This window comes from Mustela nigripes, chromosome 10 (genome assembly GCF_022355385.1).
Source record: "Mustela nigripes isolate SB6536 chromosome 10, MUSNIG.SB6536, whole genome shotgun sequence".
Lineage (NCBI taxonomy): Eukaryota > Metazoa > Chordata > Mammalia > Carnivora > Mustelidae > Mustela > Mustela nigripes.
Window position 1 is genome coordinate 41,861,363 of NC_081566.1, and position 14,669 is coordinate 41,876,031.

General features: G+C 53.4%; 1 protein-coding gene across 3 annotated transcripts in view; it reads right to left on the bottom strand.

Moving 5' to 3' along the window:
- PIK3C2B (phosphatidylinositol-4-phosphate 3-kinase catalytic subunit type 2 beta) overlaps positions 1-14,669 on the bottom strand; it is a 63,473-nt gene that overhangs the window by 35,895 nt on the left and 12,909 nt on the right. For 2 of the 3 annotated variants that reach the window (XM_059413195.1, XM_059413196.1), the window contains 2 exons: positions 3,927-4,956; positions 408-508 (listed from right to left, as the gene is read on the bottom strand). In XM_059413195.1, coding sequence (XP_059269178.1) covers positions 408-508; positions 3,927-4,868 — 1,043 coding nt within the window. In that variant the 5' untranslated portion in view covers positions 4,869-4,956. Of the gene's footprint in view, positions 1-407; positions 509-3,926; positions 4,957-13,977; positions 14,001-14,669 lie in introns of those variants that run through there. The other variant, XM_059413197.1, reaches the window with a different exon arrangement.

Below are 14,669 nucleotides of genomic sequence, written 5' to 3' on the forward strand. Positions count from 1 at the left end.
CAAAATGGTTCCCAAGCCCCATGGCATGGTAGGGCCAGCTCCACCGGGATAAAGCTTTCTGGGCTAAATCCAATGGGAAATTCTCCCAGCTCCATTTCCTTTCTCTTTTAGCTCCGTGTAATATTCGCTTTGCTCCATCCAAGGCGCATTTGCTCCTGGGGGCAACCGAGCCTGAAGCCACTGGGATCACTTGTCTGTTCAATCGAGGGTTCATGAACTTTGCCCAAAATGTGAAACTTCTAAGATTTCAAAAAGCCCACAAACACCTGTTGTGGGAAGCACCCCACAGCCGTGAATGGAGATGGACTCCGTATGGCTCTTCCTCCTTCCTAGAGAAAGTTCTGAGTGGGCTGGCCCTCCTCCCCAGCCCCCAGAGCCTCCCCGACACCCCATTCTTTAACTCTTACACATCCAGCATGTGGCAAAATGCAGCAACTTCCTCATCTCTTTCCTCTGAGACCTCGAACAATTCATGGCCATTGGCGACAGCATGGCGCCGCGAGTCCACCTTTAAGAAAAGAGCCGCTGACTCAGCTCGTTTTCCCTCACGGCACCCCGTTCCCACAGGTCGCTCCCAGATCTAAACCCTGAAAGTCTGGGTGTAAAGGCTTTTTACGCATTGAATATTCAGGGGTGCCGGAAAAATGTGGGAAATCCAGAAATATCTTGATCTGCGGTCCTAGGAGCCTGGGAGCCAAGTGAATAAAGAGAACTTGAAGCCTTGGCTGAGGTTCGAAGTCTGGGTGGGATGGATGAGAACGTGGCCAAACCTCGTCTTCCAGGATGGGGCGGGGCGGGCAGGGGACAGCAACCCATAAGCTCAACCCAGGTTAGGCAGCACATAGCATTGCTGGTCCTCGGGGCTGGCTCCCTGGGGGGTGTTCCCAGGGGCGTGGCGGAGAGCTCTGCAGGCATCCCCATCCCAGTGTGGAAGGCCTGAGCCAGTGGGCTGCCCAAACAGTGCCCAGGGAGGCTGGCCCTGGGGCAAAGGCCTCGGCATCCACAGCAGGCCCCAGCGACCCAAAGCAGAGAGAGACCGAGAGCCCCAGACGGAGGCAGTGACTCAGACACACGTGCATGTTCTCGGTCAATGCTATTTGAGGAAGAAAGTATCAGAGCGACTTTCTGGGCAGGAGAGAACCTGGAGAAGGCTTAGCTCCTCCTGGCTCCCAAGAGCCTTTCCGGTCTGATGGGCTGGAATGTCGGGGAGACTGCCTGGGCACCATTTCCTCTCCGAGAACCTGTGCGTGGTGGTGCGGATTCTCTCAGATGAGAGGGCGATCTGTCTCCCCACACAGAGCTGCCTACAGTCACCGAGAAGCAGCCCTCCAGCACGGCCTGCAGTTGGGCCCCAGGCAGGAGGAAGTGGTGGGGGGAGCTGGGGCCTGGCAGGTCTTTGCCCGACAGACTGCCCCATGGGAATGAAGCCGCAGCTCAGAGGAGCCCCAGCCTGCATCCGGGCGAGGCAGCCTCTGCCAGCAGCTGCTTCCGGGGAGCTCAGGCCTGTGCACAGAGCAATGTCTCACCTCTCACCCTCCTGCAGCTATTCTCGTGTTCTCATGTCCTCCCCGCCCCTAGGGGCAGATGGCAGCAACTGAGCTCCTCATTTGAATATCCAAATTGTTTCCTCGGAGTGACCCCTCTCATTAGCCTTGCTCCCAGGGTGAGTGTGGAGGGGTGCAGAGGGGAGGGCCGCAGCGGGGGCGGCTGGCATGTGAGGCCCTTGCTCTGCCAAGTTCCAGCCTGTGTCCCTCTCACAATAGTACCACTGTCAGCAATTAACCCACAGAAGTGAGGGTGAGAGACTGACAGAGACAGAGACAGAGAGACAGAGAGGAGGGGAAGGCGAGGGGGAGAGAGAACAGAGTAGCTACTGAAGGCCATTTTCATGCCCTTCAGTACCACTCCCTGGCTCCATAAGAAAACAAAAGCCACTTACTTTGCCCTGCTGGCAGGCCCTGGTGCCATCGCCCGATGCTGGCTGGGGGAGTCTGCCGGGCGGAGGCTGGCAGCGGGGGTACCAGGCTGGCATTCGGAGCCAACCGCTTCCAGAGCTGGCTCCGCAGGCCTGGGATAAGGAGGGTCCCTCCGGCTGGAAGCCCGGTGGAGGCGGGGTGGCGGGATGGGCCGGGGGCCTGAGAGGTCCCCTCGCCTGGTGGGATGAGCCCCTGCCCCGAGCTGAGCGGGGGACGACCAAGGCCGCATTTCCCCCCTAAGAACCGGCAGGAGGTTTTTGCTCTGCCCAGGACACTCTGGACCACGCTCTCTCTCAGAACCCTGGTGACACACAGGGGTTAGGGGGAAGGGCGAGGTGGTGGAAGGAGGCGAGAGAGATAGGGAGCAACAGACGTGACCACCTACCCGGGTGGCCTGACTCCGAGCAGGCCCAGCTCCGGGTGAGGAACTGGGAGCTGGGAACAGGAATCTCCCTGTCCCTATAAATAGCGGGAGCAGCCCCACCTCTCCGAGCAGGGCCTTTAAAAAGCCCTGAGCTCCACAGTCGTGACTTCTCCCAGAAGCTGACTCTGCTCTGGGGGACTCTCTTAGCAGAAGCACAGGAAGGAAGGACCACGTGGCCTTCCCAGATTTGTGAAGGATCCCAATTGCTGGGACACAGGGCAGGAAAGTCCCCATGTCCCTTAGACAATGGATAAGGAGGAAACAGGGATGGAATGAAGTGGAATGCTGTTCCTACGGAAGGTACCGGCCGTGAGGGTACCTCTTGACTCCCTCTGGGGTCGGGGCTTCCAGACCCAAGAGTGAAACTCCAAGGGGCCTCAGGTCCCCCACCATGGAGATGCTGCGGACACTCTTCTAAACCAGAAAAAAAAAGATCAAAGCTATCCTGGGACCTCCCCCATCCTTCTGGGTGGACACTTTGCTATTTTGTACTGTGTACAAATATGTTTTCTAAATATTTTCACTGTGAAAGCACGTGGCCTGTGGAGACGGCAGCGCAATGTGATTGTCGCTAATGTCACCGAACTGTACACGTCAGATTGGCCAAGACGGTAAGTTTTATTCTGGACAGTTCCCCGCGTAAGAGAGAGAGGAGAGAGAGATAGGCAGAGACACAGAGGGAGACACAGAAATAGAAGCAGAAGGACAGAGGGGTGCCTGGGTGGCTTGGTGGGTTGAGCCTCTGCCTTTGGCTCAGGTCATGATCTTAGGGTCCTGGGATCGAGCCCTGAATTGGGCTCTCTGCTCAGCAGGGGGCCTGCTCCCCCAGCTCTCTCTGTCTGCCTCTCTGCCTACTGTGATCTCTCTCTGTGTGTCTAATAAATAAATAAAATCTTAAAAAAAAAAAAAAAGAAGCAGAGGGACAGAGAGCAGAGAGAAAGAGATAGGCAGAGACAGAGGAGGGGAGAAATGGAGAGACAGAAAGACAGGAAATAGGGAGACAGAAAGCAGGAACCAGCAAGCTCCAGAACAAGACAGACCAGAGCTGTGTGCCTTGGACTGTCAGGAGGGCTGCTGAGGAGTCTGGACCGGGGTCTGGTAACCAGCGAGCACTAAACACTGGTTAATGCCACGACTGAGCCTCCTCATCACACAGCGCTTTGGGCAAAGCAGGTCAGAAAGCAGCAGAAGCAACCTGTCCAGTCCACAAGGCCACTTGGCCACGAGCCACCATGAGTCCCCTCAGCCCGGCTCCGTCCTCACCTCATGAAGCGAGCACACGCTAAGAACTGAGACACCTGCCCCCTCCCGCAAGGACTGTCTGGGTACAAAACTCAGCCCTGAGAAGGAGCCATGGCTCCACTGGTGCCCCTCTTCCTCTCCCCAGCCAGGGACCAGGGAGCAGAAGACAGGCAGAGGGGTGAGTGGGGAGCAGATCCGGATTTGGAACCATAGAGAAGAGAGGACTACCCTTTTGTTTCCGAATGGCGCTTGGAAAGGCAGAAGGAACGTAAGGAGGTCCTCACCGGAGCGGCGGAAATCCGGCGGTTCTTGCCTGGGGTCATATTTTTCCCATTGGCATAGCGGGAGGCATAGGTGCGCGGCGGCACCTGAGGGGGCATGGTCTTGCTTCGGGCCACCGGCTTCCCAGGAGTGTCCTTGCCGCCGAAGTCCAGGGGCCCCCGGCCCTCCTTCCAGCCCCTCGTGGTGTCGCGTAACATCTCCGCATCGTAGGTGGATTTTAGGTTGAGCCGTGTGATCGCGTCGTTGATACCGTCATAGTCCACAGGCCCCAGGAGGCGCCCTGGACCCCCATCCCCCAGTCCCTCTTCCTCTAGGATGCGGCGCCCTAGCAGTTTTCCTGCAGGTTGCTCCACGGGAGAGAACGTGTTGACGTCATTGGGCTGGGAGATCTTGGAGGAGGAGGGAGACCCCTTTCTGGGAGGCAGCGGAGGGGTGTCCCAGATAGAGACGCGGGGAGGCAGAGGAGGTGGGGACAGTTTCTTGGAAGAGCCATCTATGTCCCCTGGTCCTAGGTCCCCAGGGGACAAAGAGAGCCCCTCATCTGAACCATCAAAGATGTAGAGATAGTCTCGAGCCAGAGAGCCTTTGGGCCAGGGATCCGGGCCAGGCTGGGAGCCCTGGGAGGTAGAGTGGTTGGATAACCCTTCCTGCGGGGAGAGTGAGTTGTAATTGAGGGTAGGATCAGAGCCAGAAAGACCACGTAAGAGCCTGAGGTCCTTCTGCCTTCCTGCCGGCTTGCTGTAGAAGTCTAGGACGGGCTCATCCCAGCTAATGAGCGAGGGGTCCGTGTTCTGCTTGGCTCTGCTCTCCTCCTTGTCGTGCCGGAGCCGGGACAGCGCGTCGTACTCCATCTGCAGGGCTTCGGCCATGGCCAGCTCTTTGCGGCTGATGCCCACCGACTCCAAGGACTTCCAGTGCTCCCCATTGCCCTGAGTCGAAGACATGGTGAGGATGGGCGATGGAGGAGACAAGGAAGTCTTCTACTTCTTCCCAGTGTCAGGGGTACAGGATTCTGGCATGGTGTCTGGGCACCTGCAGGCGTGGGGTATAAAAAACATCAGTCATCCAACCACGAAAAGACTCGAATGAATGATGGGATTTGGGTGCCTGCTTCTTAAGTGCCTACGACAGATGGAAAGAAACAAAAGGATGGAGACAAAGAGAGATACCAAGACAGCTCTATGACCGAATCCATCCACGCATCTTGCCAATTCATCTATCGATGTCTGGTCCCCCGCTCCCATCCTCCTCCCTCTCCTGTGCACCCCGAGGAAAGAAGGAGGCACCCTGCATCAGCCAAAAGGAGATGGCAATAGGGGCTCTTCGATCCATTTAAAGAGGACCATTCACGGGACGCCTGGGTAGCTCAGACGGTTAAGCATCTGCCTTCTGCTCAGGCCATACCAGGGTCCTGGGATCGAGTCCTGCATCGGGCTCCCTGCTCAGCAGAGAGTCTGCTTCTCCCTCTCCCTCTCCCTCTGCCTCTCCCTCTGCTTGTGCTATCTCTCTCTCTCAAATGAATAAATAAAATATCTAAAAAAGTTAAAAAAAAACAAAAGAGGACCATTCTCATATTCTGCTGGTGGGCAACGCAAAATAGGACAACCACTTTGGGAAACAGGCAGCCTCTCGAAAAGGCCAACATCTACCTAGCACATGACTCGACTATACCACTCCCAGTCACTTATCCAAGAAAAACAAAAGCACGCATCTGCACAGACTCATATATACATATTCATGCCGCCTTATCTGCCACAGCCCCAAACCAGAAACCCAGGTCTGTCCACCAACAGGGGAATGGATTAAAAAACCCGCTTAGGTCCACAAAATGGCACTAACTCAGCCACAAAAAGGAATGAATTACGGATGCATCTCAAAATAACTATAACTGAGTAAAAGAAGCCAGACAAAAAAGTACCAATACGTAGGGTTCCATTTATATAAAATCCTGGGCAAGAAAACCTACAGTGACAGAAGGCAGATCAGTGGTTATCTGGGAAGGGGGAAAAGAGAGATGGATGACAAGCTTAAAGGAGACTTTTGGGGGTGACAAATATGTTCATTAGATTGTGGCAAGGGTTTCATGGCTATTTGTAGATGTCACAAATTATGGGACTGTATGCTTTAAATAGGTACAGTTTATTATATGTCCATTATACCTCAATAAAGATATAAAGTTGGGGCGCCTGGGTGGCTCAGTGGGTTAAAGCCTCTCTGCCTTCGGCTCAGGTCGTGATCCTAGGGTCCTGGGATCAAGCACCGCATCGGGCTCTCTGCTCAGCGGGGAGCCTGCTTCCTCCCCTCTCTCTGCCTGCCTCTCTGCCTATTTGTGATCTCTCTCTCTTTGTTAAATAAATAAAATCTTTAAAAATAAAAAAAAGCTATAAAGTGAAACAGTCCAATGAAACAGACCTCATGACCACTCAGCCTACACTAAGATCCTCCCCAAACAGACCAACATGAGCCATAAAAAACAAAGCCTGGCCAAAGGTGAGACAGGGGTACCTGAGGAATAACAGGTGTGCCATACGGATTCCCCTCGGCCCTCAGGAAGCCGGGCAGGAAGGCAAGGCTCCCAGGCCAGCTGGTCCCGGCTACAAGCAGCCCCCTTCATGCACTCTAGTGCTGGTATCCTTTTCTTTAGAGCCCATGACAGGAAGACAGGCACTGAACGAATGGCTGTCAGGATAAGGCTTGCCTAGCCCAGTGGTTCTCAACCCTGGTTACCCATCAAAACACTGGGGGCACTTTTTAAAAAGTACTGATGGCTGGGTGTACTTATGAGATTCTAATTTCACTGGTCTGCGGTAGAGCAGTGGTATTTTTTAAAACCCCAGGAGATTCTGTCTATGGCCGAAGCTGAGAACCACAGACTTCTGTGTGTATGTGGTTCAGATTAGGCGAGGAGGGTGTGAAGTAGCCATTTCTGGCTCTTGGCGCCAGCAGCCAAGTTCACAATTTCACACAATTATCACAAATGATTCATTCTGATGTATGGCTTTTACCCAGCAAGTAATCAACACAAAGCATTCCTTGTGACTTGAAAGTTGAAAACATCAAAAGGAAAAAGGTTCAGGTAGATACTTGGGTGGCAAATTTCATCAGGTCCCAGATGAGTTAGGACAAAGGTATCCCTTGACCTGAGGTACCTGCCCAGGACCCTGGTGTTTCGGTCAGGCCCGGGCACAGAACCCTGGCCTGGAGGGCCGTGGCTGACTTGGTGAATTTCAGTAAGTAGTTCCCTGAAGATTGAGCAGCCCAAGCCCAGCCTGGGGACATACGAAGTGACTCTCCGCCTGCTGAGTCTGCCTACCCTTCAACAACTTCTTATTGATCACTTTTTACCTCCAGAGAGTAAGAGGGAGTCTTACTATTTGAAATCTAAAGGAATTAGATGAGCAGACAGAGATACCCAGAACACAGCTGCTGGGAGTTGCGAAACTGGTCCCAGGAAAAGGTCCTGGTATTTAGACAGGAGACACCAGATAAACGCTCCAGGCTGGACCAAGACTTTTATTCCAGACAGTGTTAAAACTTAGGGATGTCTACACTTGACCTCATTTTTGGTGTCACGCATGTGCACACACACACAGCCGTCTCCTCTCTGGTTGTACAGTTTCCTGGACTCTCCACCATTTCTGGGCTTCTCTGTCCCTCTGGAAGTCAAGTCAACTTGTGCTCACCCCGCTGTCCTTGGTGTCACAATGTCCAGGAGGCAGAATCCCCATCAGCAGTAAACACCAGGGACATCGAGTGTGATTGGGGTCCTGTCACCAGCACAGCTGGGATGTGTCCTGAACACCTGTAGTCCTGGGATGAGGCTAATGCTCAGGAACCCTAGGGGGTGTCTCTGTCCCCCTGGGCGGCTCAGCCTGAGACCCTCTCTGGGCTTCAGTTGCTGCCTGAGGCTAATCAGTAGATTGATTCTGGGACCTCAGGCTCAATGCTGCTACCCTGGAGCTCAAGGCCAATGGAGACATGACACATACCCTCCCTGTGCTCTCCGGGCTGGGCTGTCATCCACCTCCAAAGAGGCTGGACCTCTGGTGAGTCTTCTGTCCCAACCCAGGGCCACAGGGCCTGTGACCTCAGGGAGAGTTCCTCTTATCTCCACCTCTACTCCACTCACATGCAGGACCCCTGACAGAAAACTTCTGGGTCTGGACAGCCTTGGGTAATAGAAATTCCTTCTTCTAGTCATGGGTGCCTGAAGGAATAATCGCTCTGTCCTGAACGTGCCGAACACGAGGCAGAGGGAGGAGAGCTGCCCTCCCCGGAGTCCTATCTGATCCCAAATCTTTCCTTCCTGGAGGCTCTGTCTGGGGTTGGTAAGTCCATCCCTGAGATGGCTCTGAAGTTCACAGGAACAGCTTCTTCTTGAGTTTTACTGGGCACCACCTCAGGATTTTTTTACCTGCAGGACCAGACCCGTGATACAAAACTCATGACTGCAATAATAATAATAATAATAATAATAATAATGATAAATCAAATGATTTTAGAAACAAGATTATAGACCCCCCCTCCCTATTCAACTTCAAACAGAAGGCATTTCTCTTTCATTTTTTTTCCCCATCCATGCTTTTAACCCTAAATTCCATCCATTTTCTCTGTAATACACACACACACACACACACACACACACACACACACAAAGACGTCTGGGTGGCTTAGTTAGTTAAGTTGTCAACTCCTGATTTGGGTTCAGATCATGATCTCAGGGTGGTGAGACTGAGTCCCATGGCAGGCTCTGCACTGGGCGTGGAGCCTGCTTGAGATTCTCTCCCTCTGCCCACCACAACCCCTATTCCCATGAGTGCCTCCTCTTTCTCTCTCTCTCTCTCATTAAATAAAATAAAATAAAATAAAAATTTGCCTTCACCAGGCACCATTATAATAAAGAGGAAAACTGAAGCCATTGGAAATAATCTAACTTCCTGCCTCTCTCACGCACAAGTTTATCCACACTTGCACACAGTCTCCCTTTCTTCCTTTGGGTCTCGGGGGAAGTGGGTTCCCGCCTCCTGCTGAGGCACAGCCTCCTTGGGCTCTTGCCCCATCACTGCCTCCCCTCCAGGAGGAAGCCCCCAGAAGTCCCTCCCCTCTGCTGTACCTTCGTCTCTTCTCCTTACTGGGGTCTCTCTCTTAGCACATAAACGCGTCCAGGCTGTTTCTAGCCTTAAAAAGGAAGAATAAAAAACAAAAACAAAAAACCCTACACCCTAAGCACCTTCTCTTGCCTTTTCGTCCTCTAGCCAATACCTTCTCTGTTCTTCCTTCCCAGCCAAGCTCCTCAAGAGCACAAGACACATAAACTTTCCCAATTCCTGTTTCCCCTTCAGTTCACTGTGATCTGGCTTCTGTCCCCATCCTTCTACAAAAACCACCAGCAGCAATGATGTCCAGGCCATCCAGTCCCACAGAACTGACTGACTGACTGACTTTCTTTCTTTTTTTTTTTTTTTGAAGATTTTATTTATTTATTTGAGAGAGCGAGCACAAGCAGCGGGGAGAAAAAAAGGGAGCACAGGGAGAAGCAGACTCCTGGCTAAGCAGGGAGCCCGATGCAGGACTCGATCCCAGCACCCCAGGATCATGACCAGAGCCGAAGGCAGCTGCTTAAAAACTGACTGAGCCACCCAGGTGCCCCTCCAAAGGTATCTCTGTATGTCCGGACATGACTGCTGCATTTCACTCCCCTGACCCTTCCCTTGGCTTCCATGACACTTTTTTCTGGTTCTCCCCGTGCTTCTTGGGCCTGCTCTTCCTTTGGCCACCCCTGAAATGTTGGTGTTGACTCAGGACTCAGCCACTGTTAACACTCTCTGCTCGGGCAACCTTGCCTCTCATCTCCTATTTGTTCCATTCGTGTGTTGGAGCATATCCAAAGGGGCATCTCGCCCTTCAAGTTGATATGCCCACCCATATGTCCAAAACTGAACTACCACCTTGTCTTTTCCCTTCCCACAACCTCTCCTACCTCCTGGTCCCCCACCTTGGCAAAGGGTGCCCGACAGCCACCCAAGATTCATCCTTCACCTGGCCCCCCAGAGCCAGTCACCAAAGACTCCATCAAGAAGCAACTTTTCCTCATTAGCATTCCTGGAGCTAGTCCCTCCCTCTGTCCCAGGGGCCCTTACCTTCTCCTGACTGAGCTATCATCATGGGCTCCTAACAGTTCTTCCTCCTTAGCTGCCCCTCCTTAAGGCATTCTCCCCAGGAGAGCTAGAGGGCTCTTTCTAAAGGGTAAACCTGATCGTCCCACTCCCTGCTTCCACCCCTTCAAAGGCTCTCTATTTGCTTCCTTTACAAATCCTTTATCACCGGCCTCATCTAACTCTCACCGGCTGCCATTCATTGGCGCAGACACAATACCTTCCCGATTTTGTTCAACATCCTTCCTTCCCGTGGGCAAGTCCTTCCCAGCTCCCTCCCGCTTTCTGCCTGTGGGACTCTAACTCACCCCTCAAACTCTGCTCAGACATTGTGTTCTCTGAAACCCCGGATTGGACTAAGGGCCACTTTATTTGTTTGTTTGTTTATTTATTTATTTGAGAGAGAGAAAGAGAGAGAGAGAAGATGAGAGGGGAGAGGTCAGAAGGAGAAGCAGACTCTCCACTGAGCAGAGAGCCCCCAATGCGGACTTGACCCTGGGACTCCATGATCATGACCTGAGCCAAATGCACTTGCTTAATCAACTGAGCCATTGGGCCACTTCTTCATGCTCCCAAGAGCACCCTTTACCTACCTCAAATATAGTCTTAAAATAGTACATTCAGAATTAAATAGATATGGACTTGTCACCCACCACACCACCATTAAGTTCCTTAAGTTCCAAATTCACCTCATTTCCACTGAGAAACATACTTGAACTGGGACGTAAGGTCAGTGCTTTCCAGTGGCAAGAGTATCTGGGGGGGGGGGGGGCACTTGGGTGGCTCAGTCCAGTAGGCTTCTGCCTTCGGCTCAGGTCATGATCCCAGAGTCCTAGGATCAAGCCCCACATCAGGATTCCTGCTCGGCAGGAAACCTGCTTCTCCCTCTCCTGCTCTCCCTGCTTGTGTTCCCCCTCTCGCTGTGTCTCTGTCAAATAAATAAAATATTTAAAAAAAAAAAAAAAGAGTTTGTAGGCAAAAGACAATAGACCAGTGATCAGGGAGCAGCTGGTGGCCTTCCTTGGGGTCCTACAAACACGGGACTGGGTATCGCCTCACCGAGCTGGGTTTGGCATCTGTAAAGGCAGGTGGGCGGACAGACAGGACCACCCCACAAAGTGCCTTCCCGCTCTGGGCCTGGTTTCCCACTCTGGTTTCCTTGAGTCAAATTTCTCAGAGGACGCCCAAGCCACATCCCGGAGCTAAGGGGCAGCCTCAGCCCCGGGAGGAAAGAGAAGAAAAGGTCCATGGGTGCTCCCCGGGCCTGGCTCTTAAAGTTCTTCCAGAACTGGAATTCAGATGAGGAAAGCCGAGCTGCCCCTAACCACCATCCCCTGGTGCCCGGCCAGGACTCTGCCGGACGGTCAGCGTGTGAGGGATCCGAGGTGAGGAGGCGGACGAGCAGCAGCCCCCGCAGGACCAGAAGAGCCACCCCTGAAGGTAGAGGGAAGGTACAGAGCAGCAGCCAGGCGCAGGGGAAAAGACAGAAGTCAGGAGCAACCTGCCCAACGACCTGGAGGTAGAGAGAGCTGGCTTCCTCGAAGAACTCAAGCCCCAAAGTTCAGTTTCTGGGATGGGTGGGAATACACAAAGTATTTTAGGAAACAGAGTCTCATGCTTCCAGCCTCCCCCTCCCCTTCCCCAATTCAGCTCCCTCTCTGCCAGCCTCTGCTGGATTAACACATTAGAAATTGCTCTGTTCCCCTTAGTCCTCAAGGGCTCCCACAGATTCTGGGAAAAAATGCATGTAGGTCCCAGGAAAGAGGTGGGGTGGTAAGGACCAGGGTCTCTGCAGCCCATCCAGGAAGAGAGAGCTGAGTACTACGGTGTCTTCTCAGGTCCATCTTTCCAAGAGCAGATGCAAATTGTCCGGGAGACCAGTTCAGCCACAAGCATGTACTGTCTACACCTCCCCACATCAGCGCCCGCTCTTTCTCTGCTTAACCACTTGCAAGGAAGATGCAAGCACTTCACCTCTAAATCCTTCAGCCTGAATCACCAAAGAACTGGGTCATTTCCTACATAAACACGATGCTATTAGCACACTGTTGACACAATAATAGTATCTGATACAGAGCCCACATCTGACTGCCCCACATCCGAATGCAATGCTTCCGATTGTCATCTGGGAAGTTTTTCCAACATACAGATTCCCGGCCCCTCTTCTGGAGGGTCTGACTTAGTAGGGTGAGTCCTTGGACTCTGACCATTGCCAAGCTTCCCCAGGAATTCAGATACGCCACCAGGTCTGACCCTACAGACCACAGTTTTGGGAGTGCCAGGAAGGCAAGAGGCAAGTGGGGGAAAGGGAGCCCACCCAGCCCCGGGCAGTCAGCTGGTGAAGGAAGAGCGCATGCTTATGGGCGAGCAGCTCGGTGCCGGGGTCTGAACGGCACCAGGCACCAAAGAGTCCACAGGGCTGCCAAAGGATGGCTGGGGGGTGGCAGGGGAGGGAACGGGGTCAGGGCAGAGCCACACAATGGTCTGGAGTCAAAGGGTAGAGAGAAAGGAGGGGACACTCCAGCCAGCCAGTGGGCTCTGCTCAGCCCCTGTGCCAGAGAGGGTAGGGCCCCAGGGGCCAGCAGTGATCCCAGCGGTGGGCAGAGAGGGTTTCCGGCTGCCTGGTGGGAGGGCACCTTTTGGGAACGACTCTGAGCTGCTCAGCCGGATGGGTCTGGGTCATCTCCTCCCACCCAGACCCACAGAACTGAATCCTGATGGCCACCGAGGGCCCGCTATGTGGCAGGCGCATGCTCGTCCTTGAAGCAGTCAGGTGACCGCAGCACAGTTCCAGGGAGCTTACCGTCCAGCAAAGGTGACCGGCCTACCCATAAAGAATTCGATCCTCCCACCCCTTTGGGGCACAAGGCAGGGAAGCTCCGCATGTCTTGGCCCATCTTCACTGGGCAGGGAACATGGAGAGCCGTGAAATAAGATGGTAAAAAATAATATAAAGGGTCTCGAGCCCCCAGCTTCGGGCATCCCGACTTTTAATAGTTTTTAGTAAGGGAAGAGGACTCAGTTCTAGGACTACCGAGGAAGGGACCTTCAGCACTGCCTCTCAGAATGAAATGGGTCAAGGAGTAAGAAGCCATTCAGACTTAAACCCTTTGGCTTCCAGAGTTTTGTGTTCAGAGGATCCCTGCCCCTCTCCACCCTCCAACACCCGCACTTACCCATACCAAAATCCCACTGGCTTTGCAGCCAGGGACCCATCCCCCACTCCTTGCTCCATACACCTGCTGCCCTACCAACCCACCCCCCACGTCCCCATCGCCAGAGGCTCAGCTGGACCCGGGAAGATTAGCATCCCTGCATCATGAATCCAGCAGGAAGGTGTATCTGAAAGGTCAGCTCCCTGTCTCAATCAGACAACCACCTGATCCTGGCTTCTGCACAGCTCTAGAAGCTTCTCTAATGTCAGGCCCATCACTGAATCATGAACCGACGTATCTATGTTCCTCCTCTGTGGCTATCGCTTAGTTCTGAGTGTGGGAAGACAGAAAACAACTGTCTATGCTTTCTTCTCACTCACCCAGCCCCTCTCTAGCATCCCCTTGGCCAAATTAAAGCATTCCTACATGGTTCAGTCTTCACTGTTGAAACTTTACTCTCCATCCCTGGGTTCCCTGGGCCTACTCTGGACATTCCACTCATCTGCAGCCAAAGTTCATTCCAGAGTTAGCAGAGGGCTCTCTGGGTCTTAGAAGCACAGAGACAGACGCTAGGAGCCTGTGTGACATGGCTAGATACAGCTGCGTTCCCATTCAGAGCCCGAAAGTCCTCAGCTCAGAAATCAGGTATGCAATTCTTTCAGTGTACGCGCGTGCGCACGCACACACACACACACACACACACACACACACACACAGGAGCCCTGAAAAATCACAGATCCTACCACAAACCCTGCAGAGATTCAGGACTCGAGTAAAGAAAGTCAGGGATGGAAGAGTTCAGGCGGCTTGTGGCTCCTTTCAAAACTTTCCTTCCTCGAGCTGGCGACGGAGATCAGACAAGGGGAGCTGGCAGTCAGCTGAACGGAACCCCTGGCAAAGAGGGAAGAAAGGTCTTGGCAGTGTGTGGCTCTCTAATCCAGGAACCATCCCGGGAGCCAGAGCAGCCACATCTCCTCTCCGTCTGGTCTGCATTTCCTGCTCCCCCCCTCCCTGCCCCCACCTGCGCTGGGCCACCACAGCCCATAGAACCAGCCCTTCTAGTTCTGATCCGCTGGGTGCCCTGCAAGGAGCAGAATGGTTAAGAATTACTCTTCAGCTTCCTTGGCCATCGAGAGACAGGCAGTGGGACAGGATGGGGGTCGGGGGAAGGAGCTCTCCAGCAGGACCTTCCCTGGCCAATCCTGGTATCCAGCTGAGGGAATACCTAAGGAAAGCTCTTTAGGGACAAGATTCTCACCAGCCCATCCCATGTCAGAAAAACCACCCCAACATTTCCAAAGACCAACATCTAAGAAACCGTAACCTCTCCAAGGATAGGGGAGACCCCAGGAAGTACAAAGGAAACCCCACTGGGAGGAGGGTGTAAGAAAGCGGGTGGCGTGGGGGATGGGCACACACTACCCCTCAAGGCCTT